Source organism: Episyrphus balteatus, chromosome 3, assembly GCF_945859705.1.
Source record: "Episyrphus balteatus chromosome 3, idEpiBalt1.1, whole genome shotgun sequence".
Lineage (NCBI taxonomy): Eukaryota > Metazoa > Arthropoda > Insecta > Diptera > Syrphidae > Episyrphus > Episyrphus balteatus.
Window position 1 is genome coordinate 123,222,708 of NC_079136.1, and position 26,220 is coordinate 123,248,927.

General features: G+C 29.9%; 1 protein-coding gene across 1 annotated transcript in view; it reads right to left on the reverse strand.

Moving 5' to 3' along the window:
• Positions 1-7,171: 7,171 nt before the first annotated feature.
• Positions 7,172-26,220, reverse strand: part of LOC129913291 (meiotic recombination protein W68) — a 44,613-nt gene continuing 25,564 nt past the window's right edge. Inside the window, exons 2-5 of the mRNA XM_055991879.1 lie at positions 10,785-11,530; positions 8,331-8,474; positions 7,782-8,265; positions 7,172-7,723 (exon numbers count right to left, since the gene is read on the reverse strand). Coding sequence (XP_055847854.1) covers positions 7,430-7,723; positions 7,782-8,265; positions 8,331-8,474; positions 10,785-11,491 — 1,629 coding nt within the window. The 5' untranslated portion in view covers positions 11,492-11,530 and the 3' untranslated portion in view covers positions 7,172-7,429. The remainder of the gene's footprint in view (positions 7,724-7,781; positions 8,266-8,330; positions 8,475-10,784; positions 11,531-26,220) is intronic.

Sequence of the window (26,220 nt, forward strand, 5' to 3'; positions counted from 1 at the left end):
TCCGGTGGGTCGTAGAGAGCTAATTTAGCCAATACTTGCACCGTTTAAAAAATAATAAGGCCAGTGTTTGCTAAACAAAAAAACGTCTTTGACTTAATATAACTTATTTTTAATTTGTTTCAACAAAAATAATGTGCACCAAATCGATAGAAAATGTTGTAACGAACAATCAATAGCTTTATTTTTTGTCGTAGGACACTCTGAAGCCGAGTTATTCGCAAAAAACGATATTTTTGGGTGTTTTCGCATCGGTTTTGCATGCGTTCATTTATCAATTGCTCGGCCATCTTTGGTGATAATGAGCTGATTTTTTCTGTAAAATGCAGGACATAAATAGGGCTACAAAATAGGTTAGAAAAATGTCAATCATGATATAAGCTTTTTTCGAAATAATGACAAAAATGTGTTTTTTTAACAACAAGAATATGACTTTAAATGGCTGCCATTTTGTATTTACTCACTCAAATATAATGAAATTACATACAACGATAGAAAATATTATAAGAAAGAGAATGTATGTTTATTTTTTGGTCTGCGAAAATTTGGAGCAAAGATATTAGCTTAGAAGTAAAATATCCCAAAAAAATGCATTTTTGTGAATAACTCCGCTAAAAAGAATGAAGAATGATTAGGTGTTGAGAAATTGGGTTTAAGCCTTTTAAATATACCCGTATCGATCCATGAAATAAAATCTGACAGTACTTCTGTGCGCAAGGTTAGGCTCTTTTTTCCGACGCTTTGACTGGAGTACTGTAGATTAATTTATTTTCAAAACAGTGCATTTGCGCAAGAAAAGTTTCTCACAACATATTTTTTGAAGTGAAAACTTCTTTAGTATCGTAGTGATTTGAAACAAGATGAAACGAAAACGCGACACGACTTCAAATTGTCATAACTTTTTTTTTTAATAGATAGATGACTGAAATTTGTATACTGTAGATAGGTAATAAAACAAATTATAATTGTACAAAATTTCAATTTATTTAATAATCAAAATTCGGAGATAACGCTAAAAAGATGTTCTTTTCCAACACACGTTATATCTTTTGATCTAGTGCACATACAAATTTGATTTAACTTTAATACGCATGCTGATAACATAACCTTTTATTTGATATATCACACATAACGGTACGTGCTCTACAAGTTACACAATCTTAAATTGAAAAAATTGAAACATACCTCAAAAAACCTGTGGAGATCTGTTGGCGATGATCAGCTACCAGTGTAGGAAGTACCGTAATCTCAGTCTGGAAATTCGACATGGTTGACTTTAAAAAATTCTAACTTCTCTTGTAGACATCTTTGAAATAAGATTTATACATCATTATACAAGGTGAAACAATAAGCTTTCATATGGTATAAAATTTGTTATAGGTTGTCAAACAAAAAAAATAAATTAATAGCATGAGAACATAAAAATAAATGTTTTTTTTTGCTTTTTTTGATGAAATTTCATTGAGTTTAAAAAATTCTAGCTCTTTTTGTAGATGTCTCATAGACTTGATCAATGTATATATTTTGAGCTAAGATAATAAGCTTTCAGATGGTGTAAAGTGTTATAGGTTGTTAGGGAAGAAAATGGATTTAATAGCGTGAGAAGATAAAAATACGTGTTTTTTCGCTTTTCTTGATGGAAATTGATCGAGTTCAAAAAATTCTAGCTCTTTTTTTAGATGTCTCGTAGACCTGATCTATATATATATTTTGAGCTTGGACAATAAGCTTTCAGATGGTATAATATTTTAAATAGGTTGTTAGGGAAAAATGCATTTAATAGCGTGAGAAGACAAAAATACGTGTTTTTTCCGCTTTTTTTGATGGAAATTGATCGAGTTCAAAAAATTCTAGCTCTTTTTGTAGATGTCTCATAGACCTGATCGATATATATTTTGAGCTTAGACAATAAGCTTTCAGATAATATAAAATTTATCTAGGTTGTCATATAAAAAACATGGATTTGCAGGTGATAGAATAAAAATAGGTAGATTTTTTCTATTTTTTTTTTTTTTTGCAAGAAAAATGATTTTTTAAGGTTTCACTTCTACCACGTGTGAATTGCACACATGATTTTTTTTTTATTTAACAAGTTTGAACTATACTTTAAATGTAAATACTATTCTTATATGTCAAACTTTCTACTGATTAAGATTTGAATTCATAACCATTAATAATATTAATCTTTTTGTGTCTTAAAAAAAAAAAAATATTCAAAATTGACTTATCATATTTTGAAAATAAACGTTCAATTAGAAAAAAAAAAGATTTGAACCACCCTACTGCCAAATCTTTTTTCTTCTATAATTTAGTTAAAATAAAATATCCACAATATACATTTTGTTTTTATTTTTTGAATTTCACAAGCGACTGTAGAATATAACATTGTTTGAGACACCCTTATACCAAAAATTTTCCTACGTTTGTCGTTAATTTACCGACGACGTTAATTTCGGAGTGAAGATATTACGACAAATCTGTCATCTCTCTCATTGGTATCCGGTATACCGAAAATTTTTTGGCCTTTGTCTTAATTCTTCAGCCTTCCTGAATCTTAACCATAATGGATTTAGGGGGGTGCGAATTAAAAATTTTACGTTAACATGTAAAGTACTAAGCACAAGATTTTAAATTCAAATTTTCATAATCGTAATAATCTAGGAAATCTTAGAGAATTTTTTTTTGCCAAGTTTAAAAAAACAAAAATACTTCCAGTGTCAGTCGGTTAGATTGCAGTTCACGATGCAAACGAACAGGACCCACCTTTTTCGAGAGATTTCTACCAGCGTAATCAATACCATCTGATTAAACTAAAGCACCCACACAAAATTTATCTAAAAGGACCTAATATGAAAGATGTATCCTTGTCCTGCTAAAATATTTTCTAAATAATGCACATCTTTTACAAATTAAAATAAACAATATAGCACACACCACAAATAAGTGGTCACGCCATCATGTGTGCGACTCGTGCCAAATTTGTTTATAGATACTTAAATTTACATTTACCGGCGCGTGAGGGGGTAAAAATAATGCGACATTTATAAAAGATATACTCGTACCTATAACAAAATATCCATAAACAACTAATTTGTTCATTCATGCTTATGATGTATTCAATTTAGTTCAACAAAAAAAAAGTAAAATGAAAAAACTAATAAATTATCAAATGTGATGACCCAAAACGACCTAATATTTATATACATAACATTACGATATTTGTCCAGCATTATAGTCCGATTTCGGTAGAATTTCCCTCTTATATTGGAATTCAACGTCAACCATGCATAACTGGATGTCCTTTTTTTTTCATATAGTTGGATTTGTTTTTGTACGTGAAATAAAGTTTATTTATATGGAACAGGATAATGGGATGCTAATTCTGAATTGTATTAACATCTAATGATGTAGCTAATAAATTACTTTATTGACATTTTGTTGGAAATTCTAAAAAGGGAGAGGGGTTGAGGAGATATATAACTACTCGTAAACTACCTTAAAATTCTTAAAAGTGGCTTAAAAATAAAAAGTTAAAACATACGAGAGCTGACTTCGCAAACTTGTGTTGTTAAAAAATCTTTGATGTTAAAAAAAAAAAACCAAAATTCGGGAACTTTGCTGCTCTCTATCTTCTAAATCAGTTACTACAGAGCGTTGAAATTTGGACATTTGCTGGGTGATAATTTTTTCTCTCACAAAATTTCTCTAAAATCGATTGGAATTAAAATGAATCGATTTGGAAAAATGTAGGTGGTGAAACAGGGGAGAAGTGCTTTGCTTGTTTTAGACTTCAAAGAACAATAAAATGCAAAGAAAGCCCTTTTAATATATTTTCTTTTATATTAAAATCTAATTTGACTCTAAGGAAACAAAAGAGCTCAGCACAAAACTTTGTAAAAAATTGATACATTCGGAATAATTTTTTTACTTGCGATATAGGTACTATAGGGCAAGCAGGGCCGTCTTTAACTATCCTGGGGCCCTTGGGCACACAAAAATTTGGGGCCCTTTTGGAAAGTAAAAAAAGCACAATGGTTGGCTAAAAGGCAATGGTTGGTTAAAAAGGCGTGCCAATATATCATTCCATATAAAGTACCTAGTGTCTATTTGGCAGGGGGTGCTAATAATACGTGCATTGAGACATCAATCTTGCCACTGCCAATCATTGTACCCTGTATCCGTTATAAGTTTCAGTTTGAAGAATTGGAAAAAAAAGAGCTCAAAGGGATTGATAGATTTGCTAAAAAATCGGTACAAACAATTTGTACCTACGTGGTTTCCAAGAACCGTTTTTTTTATTTTATTTTAATGTCTATTTTTCAACGGATATCTTCAATACCTATAAAGTTTTCGAGATATTTCAATTTTCTCAAAAACGGATAAAAAAAAACATGTAATGCTGCAAATAAGGCCGCACTTTTGAAATAAGAAAATTATTTTTTTGGATCGTTATTAACGGTACCTACTTGCCATAGAACCGATTTCTTAATGTAAACGACACAACCGATTTTAATGAAAATTTTGACATAAAAAGGTTTAAACTGATATTAAAATTAAGAAAACTTTTTAAAAAAATTATTTTTGGATTTAAAAAAATTTTTTTTTTTTTTTTTTTTTAAACAATTTTTTTTAAAGTTATTTAATGAATTTTATGTGTATCTTTAAATACGAGAGAAATTCGCAATTCAAATTAAAAAATGTTTGGGATGCCAACCTATTGTACCATGGCGTTTTCCATTGAACCGATGAGCCGGCAATAGTTTTTTCTTAAACGTCTTCCAACGGAAAAAGCATTGAAGTTTTTTTGCCGACGAATTGATTCTTTTTTCGTCTTTTAATACGAATCTACACATATTTGTACACTGATTTTAGCACGCACTACAAATTTGACAGCTTTGCAACTACAAACGAAATTATTATTTAAGGAAAAAGATAATGGAAGAGAATTCGTTGTTTGTATTAATAAATAATAAATAAATCTTACCTACAGTGGAAAAAAAAGATATTTTTCTTGTTTTTTGAAAATATTATTGGCTTCTTTTTTTGAAAATTGAATTTGGGTTTGGTTGTTTGGATTTAAAATTTTGTCCGCATACAACGCCAAATTATTTGTTTTCATTTTGAAAACATATATTTCCCGAGCAGGTGTAGAAAAAACTTTATTTGATTGTTTGGTTGCCATATAAAAACTAAAATTTTTTGGTAGATGGTCTGTCTGACAAAAATTTTTTGAGAATAAATGTGTGAGAGAAATTTTCGTTCCTTCGGGGCCCCCCTGAGAATGGGGGCCCTGGGCACGGGCCCCGTGTGCCCTTATGGTAAAGACGGCACTGAGGGCAAGTTTAGGATTCGTAAAAAAAATCGAACTCGAGATAACAATTTTACATGACATTACGATGATGGAGAATGCCAAAAAAGTGTGTCCGGCAATTCTGTCTGTCTGTCTCTATCTGGAGCTGCAGCCTACACGAGTGAAGTGATTTTCTTCAAACTTGGTAGTTAGCAGTTTTTGGTGATTCCCTAGAGGGGAAATTGAAATTTTTTTTTTATGACCAAAACTAACGGTACCTGCCATATAACGGAAATAGAAAAGTTAATTTTTTTCAAAAACGGCTCTAACGATTTTGATTAAAATTTTTGTGTGTAGTACTACACATAATAGCCAACTTTTTAAATAAAAAAAATATTTTTTGTACCGTTATTAACGGTACCTGTCATAGAACGGTTTTTTTCGTTTCTGAATATCTCGTACAACATTAACCCGATTTAAATGAAAATTTTTATACAAACGTGTGTAAGTAAAGATAATATTAAAAATTTAGAAAATTGTCAAAAAACGCAATTTTGGATTTTTAAAAAATATTTCAAAATTTTTTTTTGAAAAATCAATTTTTTGAAAACGGATCAATGAAAAATTTTGAAATTTAGTTTTTATGTGTAAATTAATTATTTCTTCAAAATGGCATACCAACTTTTTTTTTGAAAAATGTTAAAAATTTTTATACATAAAAAATTATTTTTTTAAAAAACGGCTCCTACAATTTTCGAAAATTTTTTTCTAAAAATACCTTTTTATACAAGAAATAAAATGGCATATTTGTTTTTTTTTTTTAAGATAATTTAAAACGGAGTTTAATTAATTATAAAAACAGATTTAATTTTTTTATACTACTTATGAAATTTCTTCAAAATATCAAATTTTAAATTTCTTGAATAAAAAGCTTTAACATTATAGTTACTTTAAGCATAAGAGCAAGTACGTGCGACACCAGTCGTGCAATTTATTATAATTTTGTAAATTTTTGTCGGTCAATCAGAATCCTTTTTCTTAAAATTGTCAATTTTTTTCGACGCAATTTCAAATTAAAACTAGCCCACTGCTAACAGAGAGACTGTCTTTTAAACTTATTGTTCATTCCCCAAAAATGATATTCAATAGGCAATAACGAAATTACGTATCACCCCTTATTGCCCAAACGATGACCATTTATGTGACATTTCAGTTCAATACACTTTCGTACCCACTCAGTACAGCGCGCAGCGTTTACTAGAAAGGGACTTGTAGTTCTTAACGTAAAAATACCACAAACAAAAGCCAAAAAAGATGTGTCATAAAGAAGGGTTCCTTTTAACAGGCACGCACGCACAAATAAAAATATCTTAAGAAATAAACAAAAAAACCAAACCAAAAAAAGGATCTTCAAAGGCACACACAAGACAAAAGCATTTTACTGCTGTGTGCTTGTTGCTCCTTTTATTTTCTTGATTTTTCCAGTGAAATTTTTTGTATAGGTACAAGAAGTGTAGTACCTTCAGAGGGGAAGACATTTTATATAAGAACAAATTTGATCCTTCGATCCAAGGAGGTCTTGGCGCTTCTGTTATGAGCTGTCGTTCGGCTTTTTGATAATACCAACTACTTTCAATAGATCACCATGGATGATGTCCTATTGTGATGCAATAAAAGAAAAAAAAAAATAATAAACTGCACTTGCTCATTGTCTTTTGTTGTGTTTTTTTTAATGGACCCAACCAATATTTTGGATATTTATCTCTTTTTTTTTTTACTGGACTCTTCGAAGATAAGATGAATTTTCTTGGAATTTGCATTCGATTTTTGAAGAGAAGAAAAGATAATATTACATCATTATCAGAAATAATTTGTATTGTTCGTTTTTGTTGAAAGGTTTAAAATTCTATAAATTAAGTCTGTTCGATTAATAAACTACAAATAAAAAGGCTTAATTACAGTAATTTTATAATTATATGCATGTTTAAGTTGATTGGTTGGTTCTGGGGTACCCATCATTTAGCAACTACGAACAAATAAACAACTGTACAATTACACAAGCAATAACGAAAATGATATAAATGCATTTACGAAATTACTACTTCTGTCGACTTTATTGTTCTTTACAACGTTAAATTAACTTTAGATGACTAAATTCCTTGCAATCTTATTTGGTATGTATTCATAAGCCAGAAAGTTTGCTGAAAATCCAGCTACAGCTTCGATTTCGGCCTTGCGACCGAGTCTTTGTAGAATTTCCAGTTCATTTCGTATTTCTGCATTGATGTAAGTTCGTTGCAAAAGTTCATTAATTTTCTTTTTATCCGTCTTCGATTGAGCCAAAGTGGGAATAGCAAGTTTTTCGATTTCTGATGGTTGAATTCCAATCCAACGAATTTGTGGACAGGCCAATTGATCAGCACTAAATGCCATTGCCTGAAATTTAAAAAAATTGTCAGAAGATTATTAAAATTGAGTAAAAAAAAAAACTTACTTTTGATCCATAACGATAAACAAACATAATATCAATTCCAAAAGGATCTGCATCGACTAGAGCATAAATTGGCAAATGGAAATAATCCCAAATACGTTTAACCATTAAACGAGTACCCACATCGGGATAACCTTTTCCAGTTATTAAAATAATATCAGAATTTAAATTTCGTAAAATATTTTGTTGAAGAAATTTTTGAAAAATCGTATCCTTCTCAACTATTAAAACAAATTTAGCTGTAGTCTCGAGAAATGTTATTGCTTGAATATCATTTGGTATTAAATTTGGACGATCATTAAAATAACAATTGATTACTGAATTATCAGACATGTGAATATTTATGGCTCCAGCTATAAGACCTTTGGATGATTGACGAATTCCCAATTCCCATGGGGAAGCATTTAGAATACTACAAACATCTTTAACAGCAAAATTGATGGCAGCTTGATTTTTGAATAGATCGGGATCTTTGTAATAGAGTTCTCTATAAATAGTTTATTTTTAGTAACAGATTGGAGATGTTTTATGGAAGGAATTAAAGTTGCTTACCTTTCAGTGCATGTTAATCCAGTTACCAGAAGATGATACACTTCGGAAAGAACATACATGATCATGGCAAAATGAGGTCGGCTTTTAGTGTTACTTAGATTCACATTACGATGTATGAGATTTGATGGATCTTTTTGGGAAAGTCTAGAAAAATACAATGTTTGGATTGAAATATATCGGGAACTAGAGATAGGAGGAACTTTTGGTTTCTATTCAGGAATAGAGATTAAAGATAAATTTCTTATAATACCTAGGAAGGTATTATAAGAATGGGTTTGGAATAAATTTTTTAAAATATTTTTTTTTTTCAACCTAATCAAAAATCTTAAAAATAGAGATTTAGAGCACACTACAATCTATCGGCCGACAGTTTAGTCGGTCTCTTAATCAGTTTGAAAATGGATAAAAGCGCGCACACTACAACGATTAAATATCGGCTGATCAAAAAGTTTGTTTGATCGCAAAAAATAGTTTGTTTTGCTTCACAATTGCCTTCAAACTAAAATATTTCTTACCGACTATTTAGTCACCTGCCTGTGCGCACACTAAGAGCCCAAGCCGACTAAATTATCGGCCGATAGAAAGTCTGTAGTGTGCGGGGGCTTTTATAGTTTTTTTTTATAGATATGAACTCATATTTTGTAAACGAAACTTTGGTCTAATGCGATACTTGCTTCCGAAAGTAAAAAAGTAAAAGAAAAAAAAATTGATTGCAAGAAATTCAGCAACGAATCAACGAGTTGCTAAGAATGTTAAAGTTTTTTTGCATTATTACAACAAAAATTTGAACTTAATTTAATTACATATTAATTTTATAGCAAAGGTAAAAAAGCATTAAAATTGTTTTTATGTAACAAAAACACCCTTTTACATAGTTTTAACCTTCAAACTAAGAATGCCATTCAACTTCTTGAATAACAAAGAATTTTTGGAATTTTGTTTCATAAATTGTAGGAACCGTTTTTTTTGTAATAGTTTTTGTTTAACCCTTTAACGCTGGGTCCGCGTTTCTCTCATGTAACATTTTTTTTAAAATTCGTAAAAAATATTAAATTAAACAATTTTTTAGGTTACGATGGCTTAATTGAAAGATAATAATGCCTAGTTACTGGATTATTACAAAAAGTTAATCAAATATCATACCTTTAATTTTTTTTTATCGAGAAAGGGACTGAAATTCACATTTTTTGTTTTTTTTTGCAAAAAAAAAAAATTTTTATTTATGGTCATAATAATATTGATAAAAGATATAAAAAATGTTAATGCAGAAAGTCTTTTGTTTTTTTGCTTAGAAGAAGTAGCATACATTATAGTTTCATAAAAAGTTATTTTCTCAGTTCTCCGACTTTTTTTGGTGGTCATAGGCAGTGCATGTTACTTACATGTAACATGAGAAAAACACATTAGTTTTGCTATTTATTATTTTGAAAAATAACTTTTTGCTATTCATATTTCTTAGTTGTGATGTTTTTGACCCGTTAATACCGAAAAATCATTTTTTAATATTGATTTTCATAGCTTGGGTTTTTCATTTCACAAAATTTTCAAAAAAAATTGTATGCCTTCTGAAAAAAGCAATTATTTGACATAAAAAACAAATTTTCAAACAAATTTATCAATCCTTTTTCAAAAGCAGTCGCACATGCTTTTCGAAATTTGTCAAAATTACAATTTTTACTTTATTAAATAAGGAGTAAAAATGAAGTTGGCACAGTCAGTAAAAGTCATGCCCTCGCTTAAGATTTAAAAATCTTTCGGTCAAGAACGCTTTGACTATTTATCATTCACTTCGCAGCACAGTCGTGCTTTTTGGCGTTAAAAATCATTTGCACGGCCATTTCTTGACGAAAAGTCATACAATTTAGTACACTTAAGTATGTATATTAGTATAAGAAATACAAAAACGCTTTCATTTTTTTATTCAAAATGGTGGTGGTTCAAAAATGGCGGACAGAATAAGCGTTTATAGAATATCACCTCTTTTGAAACTTTATATAAGCTAAAAATTTAGCTAAATTGTTGTAAAAAAAGATGTTCGATCTTTAATTTTGGTACAACTGTTCATAAACTCAATGAAAAAAAATTCCAAAATTTCTAAAACAAAGTTTAAAAAGTGCTTAGCGTACTATTAAACCTATTTTTAGATTTTTTGTTTATATAGCACAATTTTTTATACTTTCCTATTTATTTTCATAAAATTTGAGAATTTTTTCGAGCATAATAACAGGAATAAAAGCATAAAACAAAAAATAAATTAATCAAGTTCGCTGCTCAGCTCTTTCGTTTATTTCTGAAATCAGCTTATTATTTTCTAAAATCGATGTATTTGCACCTATTTTGGTTAGATCTTCAAAACTATTATTTTTTAAGTACATATTTTGTGAAAATTTCATCTTAAAACTTTTACCGAAGATTTTAATTTTATTAGACTTTTCATTATTGATTTCTACTTACATGCCATTCGAAATTTCACTATTTTCCCAACTTCTATAATTTACCACCGTAATACTGGCTGTACCATCATTCACTAAATCTTTCAAAAGTTTTATCATAAATTTTTCTGCATTAGCAATTAAATTTGCAGTTTTGTTTCTTGTTAAATTGTGACATACAATTTCTTTAACTGGTTCTATTAATTCAACTTGAAAATTTGAAACTTTTTCTTCTTCATCTTCAGTTGAACTTGTTGAAAATAAATCTGGTGATATACATGATGGTTGTAGTGGATTTTTAGTAGAACAAGATGGTCCATCTTCTGAAGAAAAATCCATCTGCTGCTGTGGCGGTGGTGGAGATAAAATTCCAAAAAATTCCATTCGATCTTCTTGATCAATTTGACATTGCAAAGAGTTTCTCAATGAAGTTTTCAAACTCTTTGAAGCATTATTATTAAATAGGTGCTTTTCAAGAGCTTTAATATTTGGATAAAAAATATTACTAGTACTAGGTCCATCAATAAAATTGTGAGCTTCTTCGTCAAAATTTGCTGAAAATGCATCATAATCGAAATTATTGTCATCTTCTTCTGTATCTGAATCATCGAAGATATATTTATCAATTGTGTTATTTGTCAATTCAGAAGTTATGAAATCTTCAAATCCTTTAAAATCTTCAGGAGATCCGGCTTGGGAGGGACTTTGGAATAATTCAATTTCATCCATTTTTATTGAAGTGGTTTTTAATTTTTGCCAATTTAAAAACTTGCAATTAAAAGAATAAATAAAAAAAAAAACTAGATCAGTCATCAAATTTAATACTCAGACATAAGAAATATATTATTGAGGATCCTTCAAAATTAAATATATACTCAAGTTCCCTTTTTATGGGTTCTTGAAAGCAATTGAGAGAGGTTTTCCTCTCTTTTTCTTCATTGGCATAGCAAAGAAATTTTTATTGAGAAAGAATGGGCCCCGATATATTTCAATTAACACTTTTTGCTAAACCCATAGGGGTTATAGTTAGTTACGACTTTTTCGTCATCATCATCAACATATCATCGTTGTTACCCAAATTATCACACGCATTCTATTCTTCATTTATATACGTAAGAATATTGCATTAGATATATTTTATTCTAAGGACGCGACGAGGACGGAAGTAGTTTAAATGAATTAATGTTTTTCTTTTTCTTTTAGGGTTCTTTTTTTTCCTTTATTAAGAGTATTTAGAGAAAATGAATTTATGTTGTTGTGTGTATTTGGGTTTTTGTGGAAAAGAAACCTAAATCCGTTTAATTGAAGTTTTAGAACTCTTCATCATTTTTGTTTCTTTATTTTTATTATTTTTTTTTCAAAGTGTATGTAATAGGCTCACGTGGATTGTATGTTGTACATTTATTAAGGGGTTGTCGGGTATTTTTTTTTTTTTTGTTACTTTTGTTTTTGATTGAAATTAGTTGAGAATAACAATAAAACTGAGGAGCGGAAGAAAAATCAACAAGAAATTTTCTCTTTAAAACTTAAACAAAAAAGCAATGTTGTGGCGTTTAGAGAAACATGTGTGAATTGTGATCCTTATTCTCATGATGATAATGATGGGTTTTTTTTTTGTTGGTATAATTGTGTCGAACGAATAACTGACATGGAAAAGAACAACGACAAACAAAAAGAAATGAGTTTGAGGATTAAAATTTGTACTGAAAGGGGGTGTCAGTTTGGTGTATGAAGTGTATGAAGATGGAAGTGGATGTTAGAGCTTTAAATTTTCGAAGAAAAAAAAAAATACAATCCAATATCGTTTTAAGGTAAACCGTGACATTTTTTTTTCAGTTTTAGACCTTAAACCTTACTTTTTTGATAAAAGTGATTGCTCTTTTTAAGATAATAAAGTTTTTTTACATAATACATTTAATTTCAAAAATTGCCTTACTAACAAGTTCATATACAAATATTCAAGCAAACAAAAATTGACACAAGCGTAGCGCCAACACGGCCAACCATTGACAAAACCTGTAAAGTTAAAATACAGTGTTTAAACAGCCCTTGTAAATGTAAGGTAAGTGATGAACTTAAAAGGGTTGCCAGAAAATTTATAAATTAAAAATTTTTAAATTAAAAAAAATTTAAAATTAGTCTTTTGAGATGCAAAACTGAAATTTGGTACAAATATAAATCTTATTAATAAAAGAAATTTAATCTTTAGGGCTATAAGTAATGTTATAGGGTTACCAGAGTCACAAAACTATTATCTTGAAAGTAAGTTTTAAAAAGAAACTTGAGATGAGATACGATGGCAGAAATTAGGACACACATAGCTCATGGAAAATTCAAAACCCTTCAAAAAAGCATATAGGTGAATCGAAGTGATTGAAAGAAGTCGTTAAATTTCAAACATTGAAAACATTTTTCATTTTTTGAAAATACGTGATAGGTCACGCAAAATTGAAAAAAAAAAATGAATCGCTAGAGCATAAGTGAATTCATATTGTTACCAGAGCACATTATTCTTAATTCACATAAAATATTTTAATTAAAAAAAACCCGATAAAATACAAAGCTGTAATTTGGTACCCAGATAGCTCTTGTACATATCATAAAAAAAATAATAGAAGCCTAAGAGTAAAAAAATAAGAAACAAAATGATAGAAGCCTAAGAGTGTTCAATAGAGTTACCAGAAGTCATAAACTTCCAAAACTTAATAACAACATATCAAAAATCTTAATGAGCCTTTTATAATATATTTACGAAAATAATAAGCGGAAGCATATCATATAATAAAACGGCGAACGCGATTTTTGTGGTACAAACTACGCGGCCCACAAAAACCGAAGGGGCATAAATTATATACCGACCGAAAGCAAATGTTCCCTAGATGTGCAGAATGCATAATTTTTAAAGTTTTTATTAGCCGAAATAGGTAAATTGATTAAAATAAAATTCGATATTTTAGTAAAAAAAAAAAAAAAACAACAAAGCAAAACAAAAACAACTGGAAATATTTGTTGGAAAATTTCCAATGGACTGGAATAAAATGTCATTCATGACTGAATGAATGAATGAAAGCATTCAGCGAAAATCAAAAAACATTAAGGTGGGTTCACATTGGTGCGTTGTTTTAAGATCGCATGTAAACTATGGTTAACTTTCATTGTTTTAGTTATCTAAGTTTAGAAGTAAGATGTTTGTTATATTACCATGAATTTTTTTGTTAAAATCGAATTCTAATAAAATCGAGTCTATTACTAGATCCAATCTTTTGTAAACACTTTTGATACCAATGAAATCTATTTTCGTCCTTTTCTCTCTTGAAAAAACATCAGAATTTGTCAGCAATTACATGAAGCCTCAAGAGTGCAAAAGAGAAAAAAGATGAAAGAAAAAATTATCCGACCGGAGAGTCGTGGGTCGTGAGTCCGAGACTCTTTTTTGACGTTTCTTTTTCCACTTTTTCTTTTTTCAACATTCGCTCACATTTCTTTTTGCTTCTGGGTGCAATACAACAACAACAAATTTTAATTCAAAAGATAAATGTCAAATTTGAGTCCTTGACTCAAGAGGCATCGTGTAATAGTACGCGCCTAACAGAATGATTACACACCCGACAAACAATTTTGGTTCGATAAAGCTTTACAGATGCAATTGTTGCTTCTTTAAAGCATTATAGAAGCAAAATTGTTAGTAGGGCAGCCACACAAAAAAATATAAAAGTTCTGACCTGGGATTGCGACTAAATTTTTCATATAGTTTTTGGGTCGCTGAAACCGAATCCGAAGTCCGTTTTGCTCCATCACGTCAGGTTTTCGATACGAAAAAATAGAGTTCGAATTCGGTTTTAGCAACCCAAAAACTATATGAAAAACCTAGATGCAACCCCAGATAAGAAATTTAGTTTTTTTGGTTTTGACATTTTTTTGAGGATATCTCAGAAACCTGACGTGATAGGGCGAAATTTACTTCGAATCTGGATTCAGTGATCCAAAAACTATATGATTAACATATTCCAGATCAAAGAAAATTTTTTTTGTTTTCGTGACATTTTATGAGGTTATCTCGAAAACCTGACGTGATGGAGCAAAACGGACTTCGGATTCGGTTTCAGCGACCCAAAAACTATATGAAAAATTTAGTCGCAATCCCAGGTCAGAACTTTTATATTTTTTTGTGTGGCTGCCCTACTAACAATTTTGCTTCTTTAATGCTTTAAAGAAGCAACAATTGCATCTGTAAAGCTTTATCGAACCAAATTGGATTCAGCGATCCAAAAACTATATGATTAACATATTCGCACATCCAGATCAGAGAAAATTTTTTTTTGTTTTCGTGACATTTTTTGAGGTTATCTCGAAAACCTGACGTGATGGGGCAAAACGGACTTCGGATTCGGTTTCAGCGACCCAAAAACTGAAAAACTATATGAAAAACTTAGTCGCAACCCCAGGTCAGAACTTTTATTTTTTTTTTGTGTGGCTGTGTATCAAAAGAAAATTCGAAAAAAGAGTCAAGCCTCTTGAGGCTTCATGTAATAGCTGACTTTGACAGTTCCTTTACCATTTTACCAAGTTTTCACTTTTAGACGTTTACATTTTTGAATAAAAGTCACTAATATTTTATCGCCGCATGGCAAAGCGTTTTTCTTATGAGGTTCAGGGAAAACTAACAAAAACGTCTTTTTTCTTCCTTATACCTTCCAGCATATTTTTTGGTTTAAAAAACAATGGTGCTAACACACACAAGTTGTTGTTGTTCATTCAAATTCCTCAATATAAATTGATTACACAAGCAGCTGCCTGCAAGTATGAAAATACACAAACCTCTTCTAACAATTTTTGTAGTTTTCCCAAAAACAAAATAGCGCTACAAAGAAATAAAAATTTTTTACCTCTGTAAATTTCACACTTTTTCACTTTTTAGGCCATTGTGGTTATACCTTTAACAAATTGTTTTTATACAAAAAAAAATATAGTTTCCGCATTTTTTGTTTTAATTTTCTAGCCCGAAAAACCATACAAAAATGCGTTTGAAAATTTTCACTTTTGTACTTTTTCACTTTTTGAGAAATTGTAGGTAAAAGCCACTTTATGCAAAAAGTCAATAAGTCAACATTTTCAAACTCATTTTGTGATAGTTTTTTCGACCAAAAAATTAAAAATAATGATGCAGAAAGCTTATTTTTTGGTTTGAAAAACAATTTTTGTAGTTTTTTTTCAAAAACAAATGGAGCTTGAAAGAAATAAATTTTTTTTAACTATTGTAAATTTCCCACTTTTTCACTTTTTAGGTCATTGTAGTTAAGGCTTTAAAAGTATAACAACAATGGGAACTTTTTGCGAAAAGTCAAAAAGTGATAGATTTCAAACTCATTTTATGACAGTTTTTACGACGACAAAATAAAAAATAATGATGTAAAAAGCTTATTTTTTGGTTTCCAAAAAAATTTTTGGTAGTTTTTTCCAAAAATTTTTACAAAAACAAATATTGCTAGAAAGAAATAAAAAAAATTTAATTTTGTAAATTTCCCACTTTTTCACTTTTTAGGTCATTGTAGTTATGGCTTTAACATGAAAAAAAACGTTGTTGTGCGATGTTGTTGTGAACGCACCTTTAATAAATGTGAACCTATCTTTAATCATTAATAAGTATCTGAACGCATTCATTAAAATTTTAATGGAAACCTTACCACAAATATCATTCCAAACTGGAAGTGCGATAAATAACGCCCTCTCCCTTCCGGAAATTTAAACTTCTACAAGCTAAGCTAAGACGAGAACCTACAAAGTATACAATGCAATGATGTGAATGACAAATTTGAGTGAAGTTGGTGGAAGTTGAATGATTGAATGATGGAATTTGAATGAATGGAACATGAAACAGGTTGAATTGAATCGCAAAATGCAAGGTGCAAACACAATGCATTAAGGCGATTACACTTTGAATTTTCTTTTTCGATACTTTTTTTACGTAGTTGAGTGCAGTTAAAACGTAGTTCAACAATATCTAAATCAGGTTTAAAAAATATCAAAAAGTAGGTATATTATATATACCTGTGTATTTTGTCTTCAAAAAGTGTAGTTAATCGCAACAACAAATACTATACAAAATAATGAAACTATTTTGGTATAATTGTGTTTAAAGTTGTTGCAAATAAAAAAAAATAAAGAAATTGGCGCTCGAATTTCGAGGGCAGGGTCGGCTAGTATGTATAAAAGGTACCACTGTCCCAGAAATTTTCAAAAAAATTCTCAACGATTTCCGATCTGTCAAAAATTTTCAAGTCCTTTTTGTTTCGGATTTTATTACAGCCTTAAGATATAATTAACTGAAGTCAGGGGCGTACACACCATTGGGGCAAGCGGGGCGGTGCCCCGGGGCCCTGGAACGACGCCAGGGCCCCGACTGGAGACAATACAGAGGAGGAAACTTTTTATAAAAAAAATAACGAAGTAAAAAGATAAGATATTTGATATGAATCACTTTGGACACAAAATAGAAATTATTATATTCTTCAGTGTAATGCATAGTAGCAAGTCACATAATATTATACTATGTATGTACTATGTACATATATTCATCTTAGAAAAAATATTACCTCTGGGGCCCCAAAAAAATAAATTAATTTTTTGAAAGAAAAATTGAAAATTATCTTAGGGCCTGAGAATAACTATTTTCTGCAGATTATCAGCTAGTTTCTACATTTCGGTTTTACTCGAAACAAAATTGAAACAGGTGTTTGAAAATTATCCTATTGATTTTATTTCTTTTCGAAGTTATAACCAAAAAAAAAAAAATTATTGCTTTCAGTGGGCTCATTTACTTAGCATCTGCTTTGAATTCAGCCGAAGTGATTTCGAATAGTTTTCGAAAAAAATTAACAAAATTGATCGAAAAATCAATTTCAATCGGATTTCAGTTTCCACTTAATTTTAATTGATTTCTGACACTATTGTACACACAATCCAACTCCAACTGGATTTCAATTTTTATCATTATTCATAAAATGTTATTCATGAATATGCTTAAAATCGATGTCAAAGATAAAAAATTGAGAATCGATAATTTTTTACCGACTTCCAAAAAGGAGGAGGTATTCAATTCGTCAGAATTTTTTTTTTTTTTTATGTTTGCTACCGCATAACTTTAGACAGAGTGCATCAATTTTGATAATTCTTTTTGTATTGTAAAGCTAGTGGCAATTTTGTTCAGTTTAAGCCATAGGAACTATTAGAAAAACCATAAAAACCCGTTTTGAATCATGGAAGTCGGTTTTGTTTTTTTTTTGATAAAAATGATTATATTATTGAAGTTCTTAAAGACTAAATGTTTTCCAACCAAAACCACATTTATAGTTTGATACATCATTGAAAAGGTATATATCTTTATTAAATAGAAAAAAAAAAACCTAAAATTGGTTCAAAATTGACGAATCTATAGTTTTTTCAATGTCGAAGTCAAGTCAGAATCGTTGTTTTTGAACACATTTTGAATGCATGAAAACACTATTGATTTGAGAATTTTTCTCAAGTTATATACACTGAGGGAAAAAAAGAACTTAAAATCAACGAAAACCACATTGATTCAACTATTTTTTGGAATGATCTTGCGTTTAAGACGAATATTTTTAAATCAAAGTAGATCATCGTTAGTTTAAAGTGGTTTGCTGTTATAAGACATCTTTTAATCAAAGTTGTTTCAACTTTGAAAAATAGCTTTTATTTAAATAAAAAAAAGAAAAAATTGGCAGCCACTAGGATCACTGGGCGAATGCTTTACCAACGTGCTATCTCACTGTTGGAAATAAGGGTGATAAAATGCAACTAAAGCTAAAGTCCGACAAAAATTATAATAAAAAAAACGTTGTTTCAATTCTAATTTAAAGATATTTCATATTAGTTTTTTCAACATTTAATTAACGTTGACGATTCCTATTACATTTTAGGTTGCGTTTTTTCCTTCAGTGTACCAAATTCAAATTGGGCTCATGGGCCGTTACTTGTGTCACTAAAATTTAGATCACACTCATGGGGAAACATAGCATAAAGCGAATCCGAATTTTTTGTATTAATTCTTTGTACTCAAATGGCTTATAATCCATTTCTTAACTAATTTTCTTTATAAGTGCATTAACGGAATGCAGTAAAAGTTCTCATTATAAAAAGCTTTTAAAATAATCTGTTCACTCACATTAGTTGTGGACATCAGAATCCTTTTCTTGAGCGGTTTGTTCCCCAGATTTCAATTAAATCATTCCGTAAAAATGAAATTTTCACAGAAAATCTCTAACATAGTACGCTTATGGTTGTGTATGGCTACAAATATTACCGGTGTGTAATCTCTATGAATTACTCGTCCGGACAACGAAAACCGAAAGATGGGCACAGGTGGGCAAAAAAAGTTGCAGAACCTCAAAAAATTGTTTAGACGCTTAATTCTATCAAATGGGTCTCCACTGTTTACTAGGCATTGCTTACAAAACAATCTTTGTGTTGCATATACACATATAATGCTGACAACTCTTGACAATTTAAAAAAAAAATTAACTCGGTTGAAAACAAACAGAGCTAAAACACGTTATCTTAAAAAATTATGCATTATGTACAAAGTCCTGGAATCATCTGTTGCTCTGAAACGACTGCTCTGTTTAACTAGAGAAATTGCCTCAAATAAAACAAATTGGGTGGTTTCATAGTTGTCAATCATTCCTTATAACTGTGTAAAGTCCAGTTTGCTTTTAATTGACTTCAAATTTCAACCAAATGTCCACCTAGATGGAGCATTTTTACCACTCTGCGCCGCTGACTGAAGTAAAAATGACTTGAATATCTTTCTCAGTTTTATTCTATTATGAAGATAATATTTTTTTTTTTATGACGTCACAGAAATAGTTTATCCAAACAGTATGAACGTTCGACCTTTACTTTCTATTTTAAATGAAATGCTTTCACATACATAGAAACAAAAAATTGGAGAGACATTATTTCAAATGATTGATCGGTTAGCCATAACAAATATTTCAAGAAGAACGCCCTTTTTCAAAATCCATACTCATGTCAATCATAATTATTTATCCTCTTTTCGACCTTCCCATGATAAACATTCAAAATTTTTATACAAAAAGTCACAAAAATGCCTAAAAACTGTCATAGTCAATCAGTTAGATGACACACACACTCGTTCTGGTAAAATATTCTAAATTGAAGGATGATTGTTTTGCAAGCAAAAAAAAAAAAAAAAATGCATTGATATTACGCTTCGTCTAGATATAGCTCGTGCCCAATGCAAATTTTCTTTTTTTTTTTTTATTTCCCCTAAGTAGAATGAAGGCTTCTTAATGCAGTAGTGTGCTGATGCCGTTTGGTGATCATTTAGAAGCATCTGTAAACCTATGATGATAATATATTAGAAGTTGGAAGCCTGCTGCCGATTTTGTAACATAGAAACACAACGAAGCCTTTGGGATAGAACAGATCTCCTCTTATATTTATCTCCTAGTGTCATTTTTAGCCGGGTGGACTTAAATAAAAATAACAAAAAAAATCCTTAAGTTATGAACTCTTCTACAACATTTTTTTTCTATCTCTCTGCACATTTCTAGAAAAAAGATGATGTCTCAGTCCTAGGATTCTTCTTCTCTAGACTATTCGTAGTATTGTGACTCTATCTTTCAGAATAATTTATATTTCTTTACGCACTTTATGATGGTGGTCGACTGACTGCGTTGTGTTTTTTGTTCTTGCGGTGGTGTGGCACGAGTTTCTTGTGTTATTGCTGTGTGTTTATATGAGGGCAGGTGGTATATAATAGGTAATATGGTCATACTGTATATTGACACCATTCCTCACCACAGGATGCGTCTGGTAATGACTGGTAATTTTAAGTATCTAAATTATTCTATTTGCATTGTTTGTAGGCACATAAACGATATAGGTAGACTACATTTTCAATTTTTTGCCACAAGTTGACACTCCAGGCCATAAACCAGAAAACCCACAACACAAAATCCCTTTCTTGTATATTTTGTTTTGTTTCTTATATAAATTAAGACAAACATTGATGTATATCAGTGGCATCAAACTCAGGAGTGAGGTCTTTGTAATGATGACATATTGATCTTTTTGTATCTCTAAAATGTTTTGTTTTTACTTTTTTTTTACAAGATATGATGATAAGATTTACTGGAAAAAATAAACGTCCTCAGACAAACGTCCATGAACGTCGCCAATTCGAGGATTTACTTTATAAGCAGCTGAAAAGGATTTCATTTGCAATATTGATGTCCTTTGAAACTTATATCTACTTTTTTTTATGATGATTTTTTTTGTTTTTTTTTTTTCATAACCCACGACGCAAAGTATACCTTTGATATGTGAGTAAAAGCTGCATTCAAATATAACAATTGAAAAAGACAACAAAACGAACACAACTATAATACACGCCCGTATATGATGGTGACATTTGATACCAAACTGACATCCCAATTGACAGCTATTTATTGGATATTTTCAAATAAAATTTGGATCTGTCGACAACATCATAAACGACAAAACTGAACTATAAGCAAATACACAAGATGCGATTTAAAAAAAATTTAATATATGCATGTGTGATAGGTCGCATGTATTTACTCATAAGTGTTTTTTTCGTTTTTAGGCTGAAGTTTATTGCATTAAAAATTGTCTTACAATTTTCCCCTTGATTAAATTTTAACACAAACAGTGCGAATAAAAGAGGTTAAAATCTAACCAAGGTGAAAATTGTAATCTAAATTTTAACGCACTTAACACACAGCCTTACTCAAGATTCCAGAGCTGAGTTATCATGAAGCTCTCTTCGTTAAATTTGGCGGAATAAATTGAAATATATGTTACATTTCTGATTCTATAATGGTATTACAGAGGTTAAATATTAACTTTGGTTACTGACAAAAGTTAAAAGTGTACAAGTTTCTGTCCTTAAAATACTAAACTTAGTCCTCTCAGAAAATGTGTCAATTGGCTTAAAATTTTCACCTTGATTAAATTCTGGCACAGGCATAGTGATTAAAAATAGTTAAAATTTAACCAAGGTGAAAATTTTTACTTAAATTTTAACCCATTTTACACATCGCCTCACTGAAGCGTAAAGAAATAAGTTTTCATTGAGCTCCTAATTATATTCTGCTGAATAATTGAAACAAGTTACATTTCGGTTTCTATAAGGTATTACAGAGGTTAAATTTTAACTTTAGTTAAGCTTCAATAAGCATAAGGTCACTTGGCAAAAGTTAAAATTATACACTGAGGGAAAAGCCACCATAAAACAACGTGAAATCAATGAAAATCACATTGATTTAACTATTATTCTGACATTGTAAAATCAACGTGGAAAAAAGGTTAATTTTTGGTGGTTTCGTATCTTAAAATCACATAAATCAAAGTAGTTCATCTTTGAAACAACGTCGCGACGTTCCAACTTCAATTTATTTTTTCCCTTAGTGTACATTTTTGTAGATTTTTTTTTAATACATATAGATTTAATAATGTTTGAAACTTTTCTTTGAAAAAGGGTTGCCACAGTTAGAGCTTCGGTAAAATTTCTATAAAGATTTTTTGTTTTTTTTTACACATGTCTTAACGAAGTTGTTTTTCTTCAATACAAATTTTTTTGGTATTTGATTTAAAATGAACGATTTTGCCTTTCCGATTCTACAACGAATAACAGAGGTTAAATTTTAACTTTGCTAAAGCTTCAAAAAGGTCAATATCTTACAAATACTTAGCTTACAAAAATACTTCAAATACTTAGCCTAGTTCTCTCAGACAGTGTGCTAGTGCGTTAAAAATTTTAATTAAAATTTTCACCTTGCATATACGTTTTGGCACAAAAAGGTTAAAATATAACCAATTTGAAAATTTTAACTTAAATTTTTTACGCACTTTACACACCCCTACTTAAGAATCAATAAATAAGTTTTCATGAGGAACCTTTTGATTCTTTAAGATATTACAGAGGTTAGATTTTAACTTTGTTTGAGCTTCAATAAGGTCAGAGTGCTTGATAAAAGGTAAACATTATACAAGTTTATGTCCTTAAAATAATGTCCCTATAAGAACAGTTAGCTTCGGTAAATCTTCTTATAGCTGATTTATACATATCTTAGCTAAGTTGTGGTTTTTCAATACATTTTTTTTTTATTGGCAGATTATTTCTTCTTCAGTAAATCATTTTTGTAGATTTTTTTTAATACATATGTAGATTAACTGATGTTTGAAACTTTTGTTTGAAAAAGGGTTGGCACAGTTAGCATTTTAAAATGCTAAAAATTCTATTTTTTTTTTATTTTAGTATTAATTTGTTTTTCAGTTGACACTTGACACAAATATCACCTCTTACCTTAAAAGCAAAGTAACTCGACGATGGCATCTCCGGCTTAAGTGACAAAAATTCACAGAGGCCACTTTGAGTAAAAAGTTTGCACATATGGTTTCTGTTAGAAGGACTGTTTTAAATCTTTGTTATGCTAAAAGAAATTAGTAGCTTTTTTAATCAAATAATTAAACTTCCATTTTTATCTTTTTTTTTTGCACAAAACCAATACTTTCACCTAAAAAGTAAGTTAAAAAATACCGTATTTGGTCAAAACATCTAGTTAGCAATTGCATCCTGCACGAAAGAAGCACTTTCATTTTAATCTTTTATTTTTTTTTTTTTTATTTTTGAATTCTGCGATCGATTATGTCGTATAGTTTTTTTCGTGGCTCTTTGAGGCTGAAAAATCATTTGTATAGATTGGATATGGTATGCCTTTCCGTGAATTGACTGAACCATATGTAAGTTTTTTGTTGTTGTTGTTATTATTGTGATGGCATATTGGTATAAGCCAGTTTATAACTACTATACAACAACGGCTTTTGTACCGGTCGATGCGGTGATGGTGAGGTTCAAATTTATCGGTGGCATCACAGCAGGAGTGTTTGAACAAAAAAAAAAAAAATAAGTAAAACAAAAATCAAATATAGAGGAAGAAAACAACTGATGACGAAGCAAGGCACGGAGAGATGAAAACCTGTGCCCAGTGGCGGATCTAGGGGGGGGGTCGTGGGGGTCATGACCCCCCCCAAAACCTGAGGTGAAAAACAGAAAACTATGAGGCAAAAGGTGGAAACAAGCTTTTAAACCATATGAAGGGTTTCTTTATTGTTATTGACTATGCTTAAGGAAATGATTCATGGGTAGGGTATATTAGCAAGAAGTCGTTTTTAGTTGTAAATATAATGAGGACATGCAAAAAATTTTTGGTTTCTTACACATTTTTTTAATGAGAACGTTTAAAAGCCGAAAATCATATCATATAATTTGCCATGATATAATAACTTTTACATGATTACATGTATCCCGATTCACAACCGATCTATCATAACTAATCGCAAGAACTTAATTTCATATATTGATTTATAAAGAAATACACTTTTCTTTTTAACAAACCTGTGTGGAGGAAATTTATTTCATCCTACACACATTTTTTTTTAATTTGTATTTTTTTTCTTTTTAAAGCTTTTGCTTTCAAAGATCACATTTCTAAAATGCAAATTAAACATATAAATATACTATTTTTACTCGGTACTTTTTTATAGAAAAAACATTTATATTTTGATGTTTCCGCAAAAAAATAATGATGCTGAAAACATCGCTCTTGGAAACATCGATAAATCGAAACTTCAAAGTTTTTTAAGTAAACCGCACCAGGCGAGTTCTATCCAAAACACGATTGTGGAAGAAAAACATTTCTGATTTCTTTGGCCCCGATTACAAAGGTGTTAAGTCAGAAAAGGTAATTTTGAGAAAAATGAAATTGAAGTTTCAATTTTTGTTTGTAAATCTGAATATTGTTATTATGAAAAAGTAATGATGCAGAAACATCATCTATAAGATCCTTTTTAGTATACATTTTTTTGACTTAACACTTTAGAGCCATTTAGTCTTCAAAAATAAACTTGGTCCAAAGGTGTTGAGTCAAGAAAAATCTTTTTTACATTGATAACAAAGTTTAATTTATAAAAGAAAGTTGAAATTTTCAATGTGAATAGTTACCAAATGTGAGAATTCTTTTTGAAATAATATAATACTGTAGAAAAATGGTTTTTCGTTTTCTGTCTCCCTCTTGACTTAACGCCTTAGGATCAATTTTGTTATTTAAAAATTAAATTAAAATTTCTGACTTAAACCCTTTGTACCGAATCATTTTTAACGGAAGGAGATCCGCTAGAGCTATGGCGATAAGACCAAACGAAAGAGAAAAAAAACTGACTGAAGTCCAATAAAATCCGAACATTGATTTTTTTGACATAATCCCTTTGTTCCCGGCAGCAAAGAATTATTTTCGTACTTTTAGTACAGTACAACAGAATTTTGTAAAAATATAGGTAAGTTTCTCCAAACCAGTCCCTGCGATTTTTATAAAAACATGCAACTGCAATCGCAATGTAAAATGAAGTATGGTCAACGTTGATTCCATTTTGAATAAAAAAAAATTTTAAATGATGGTCTTCAACGCAAAATCATTCCGAAAAACAGTTAAATCAAAGCGGTTTCCGTTTATTTTAACTAGTTTGAAGTTTCACACAGTGTAGAACGGTTATTAACTTCTAACTTTGTTTAAAATGACAACCTCAATAATTTCAACATATTTTTTTTAACAAAGGCTTTGATTGTATTAATTAAAAATTTAATATAGAAAAATTTATTTTTTGGATTAAGGGCCAATTTTTCAATAGTCAGTTAAACAGTCAGTTAGTACTTATTCCTAAGGATAGAGAAAAAATCAATTTTTCAACAAGCAGATATAGCTTATTCCTAAGAATAAAACTATCTGCTTCTTTCAGAGACGAATTAAAATTATTCTAAGGAATAATCTCAACAAAATTATTGTGTCAGTTGTCAAAGCTGCTTTGAAATAATTTTGAAAAAAATACAGTGGAACACAAGAAAACAAAAACAATCATGAATAAAAATGACGTTTAATTTTAAATATTTTTGAATTTGACAATTTTTTTTTTTGTTATTCTGTAGAATAAATTATTCTTGATTGAAAAATTCAATGTTTTTATCTGATTGTTTAAGAGCCTAATAACATTATTCGTCGAACAGTTAACTGACTGTTTATTAGGAGATTGAAAAATTGGCTCTAAGAAAAATATATGTATTTTTTAAATATCAATTTACGAAAACGGGATATTTTTTTCAAATCTCAGTTTTAATTTGGTTAAATATTTAGCCGAGGATAAGTTTTTGATATTTGTATCTATGTCTGTTGAATAAAGAATTTATCTTGGGCTTTATTTAGCTGTGAGAATTGGGGCACATCTTGTATTTATTTGCGAAACAATAACAAAACAAAATCATGCTTTTGTTGTAAAGCTAATAAAAACAATGATCTGATCTGGATCACGATGAAAATAAAACACAGCTAAAGTGAAAT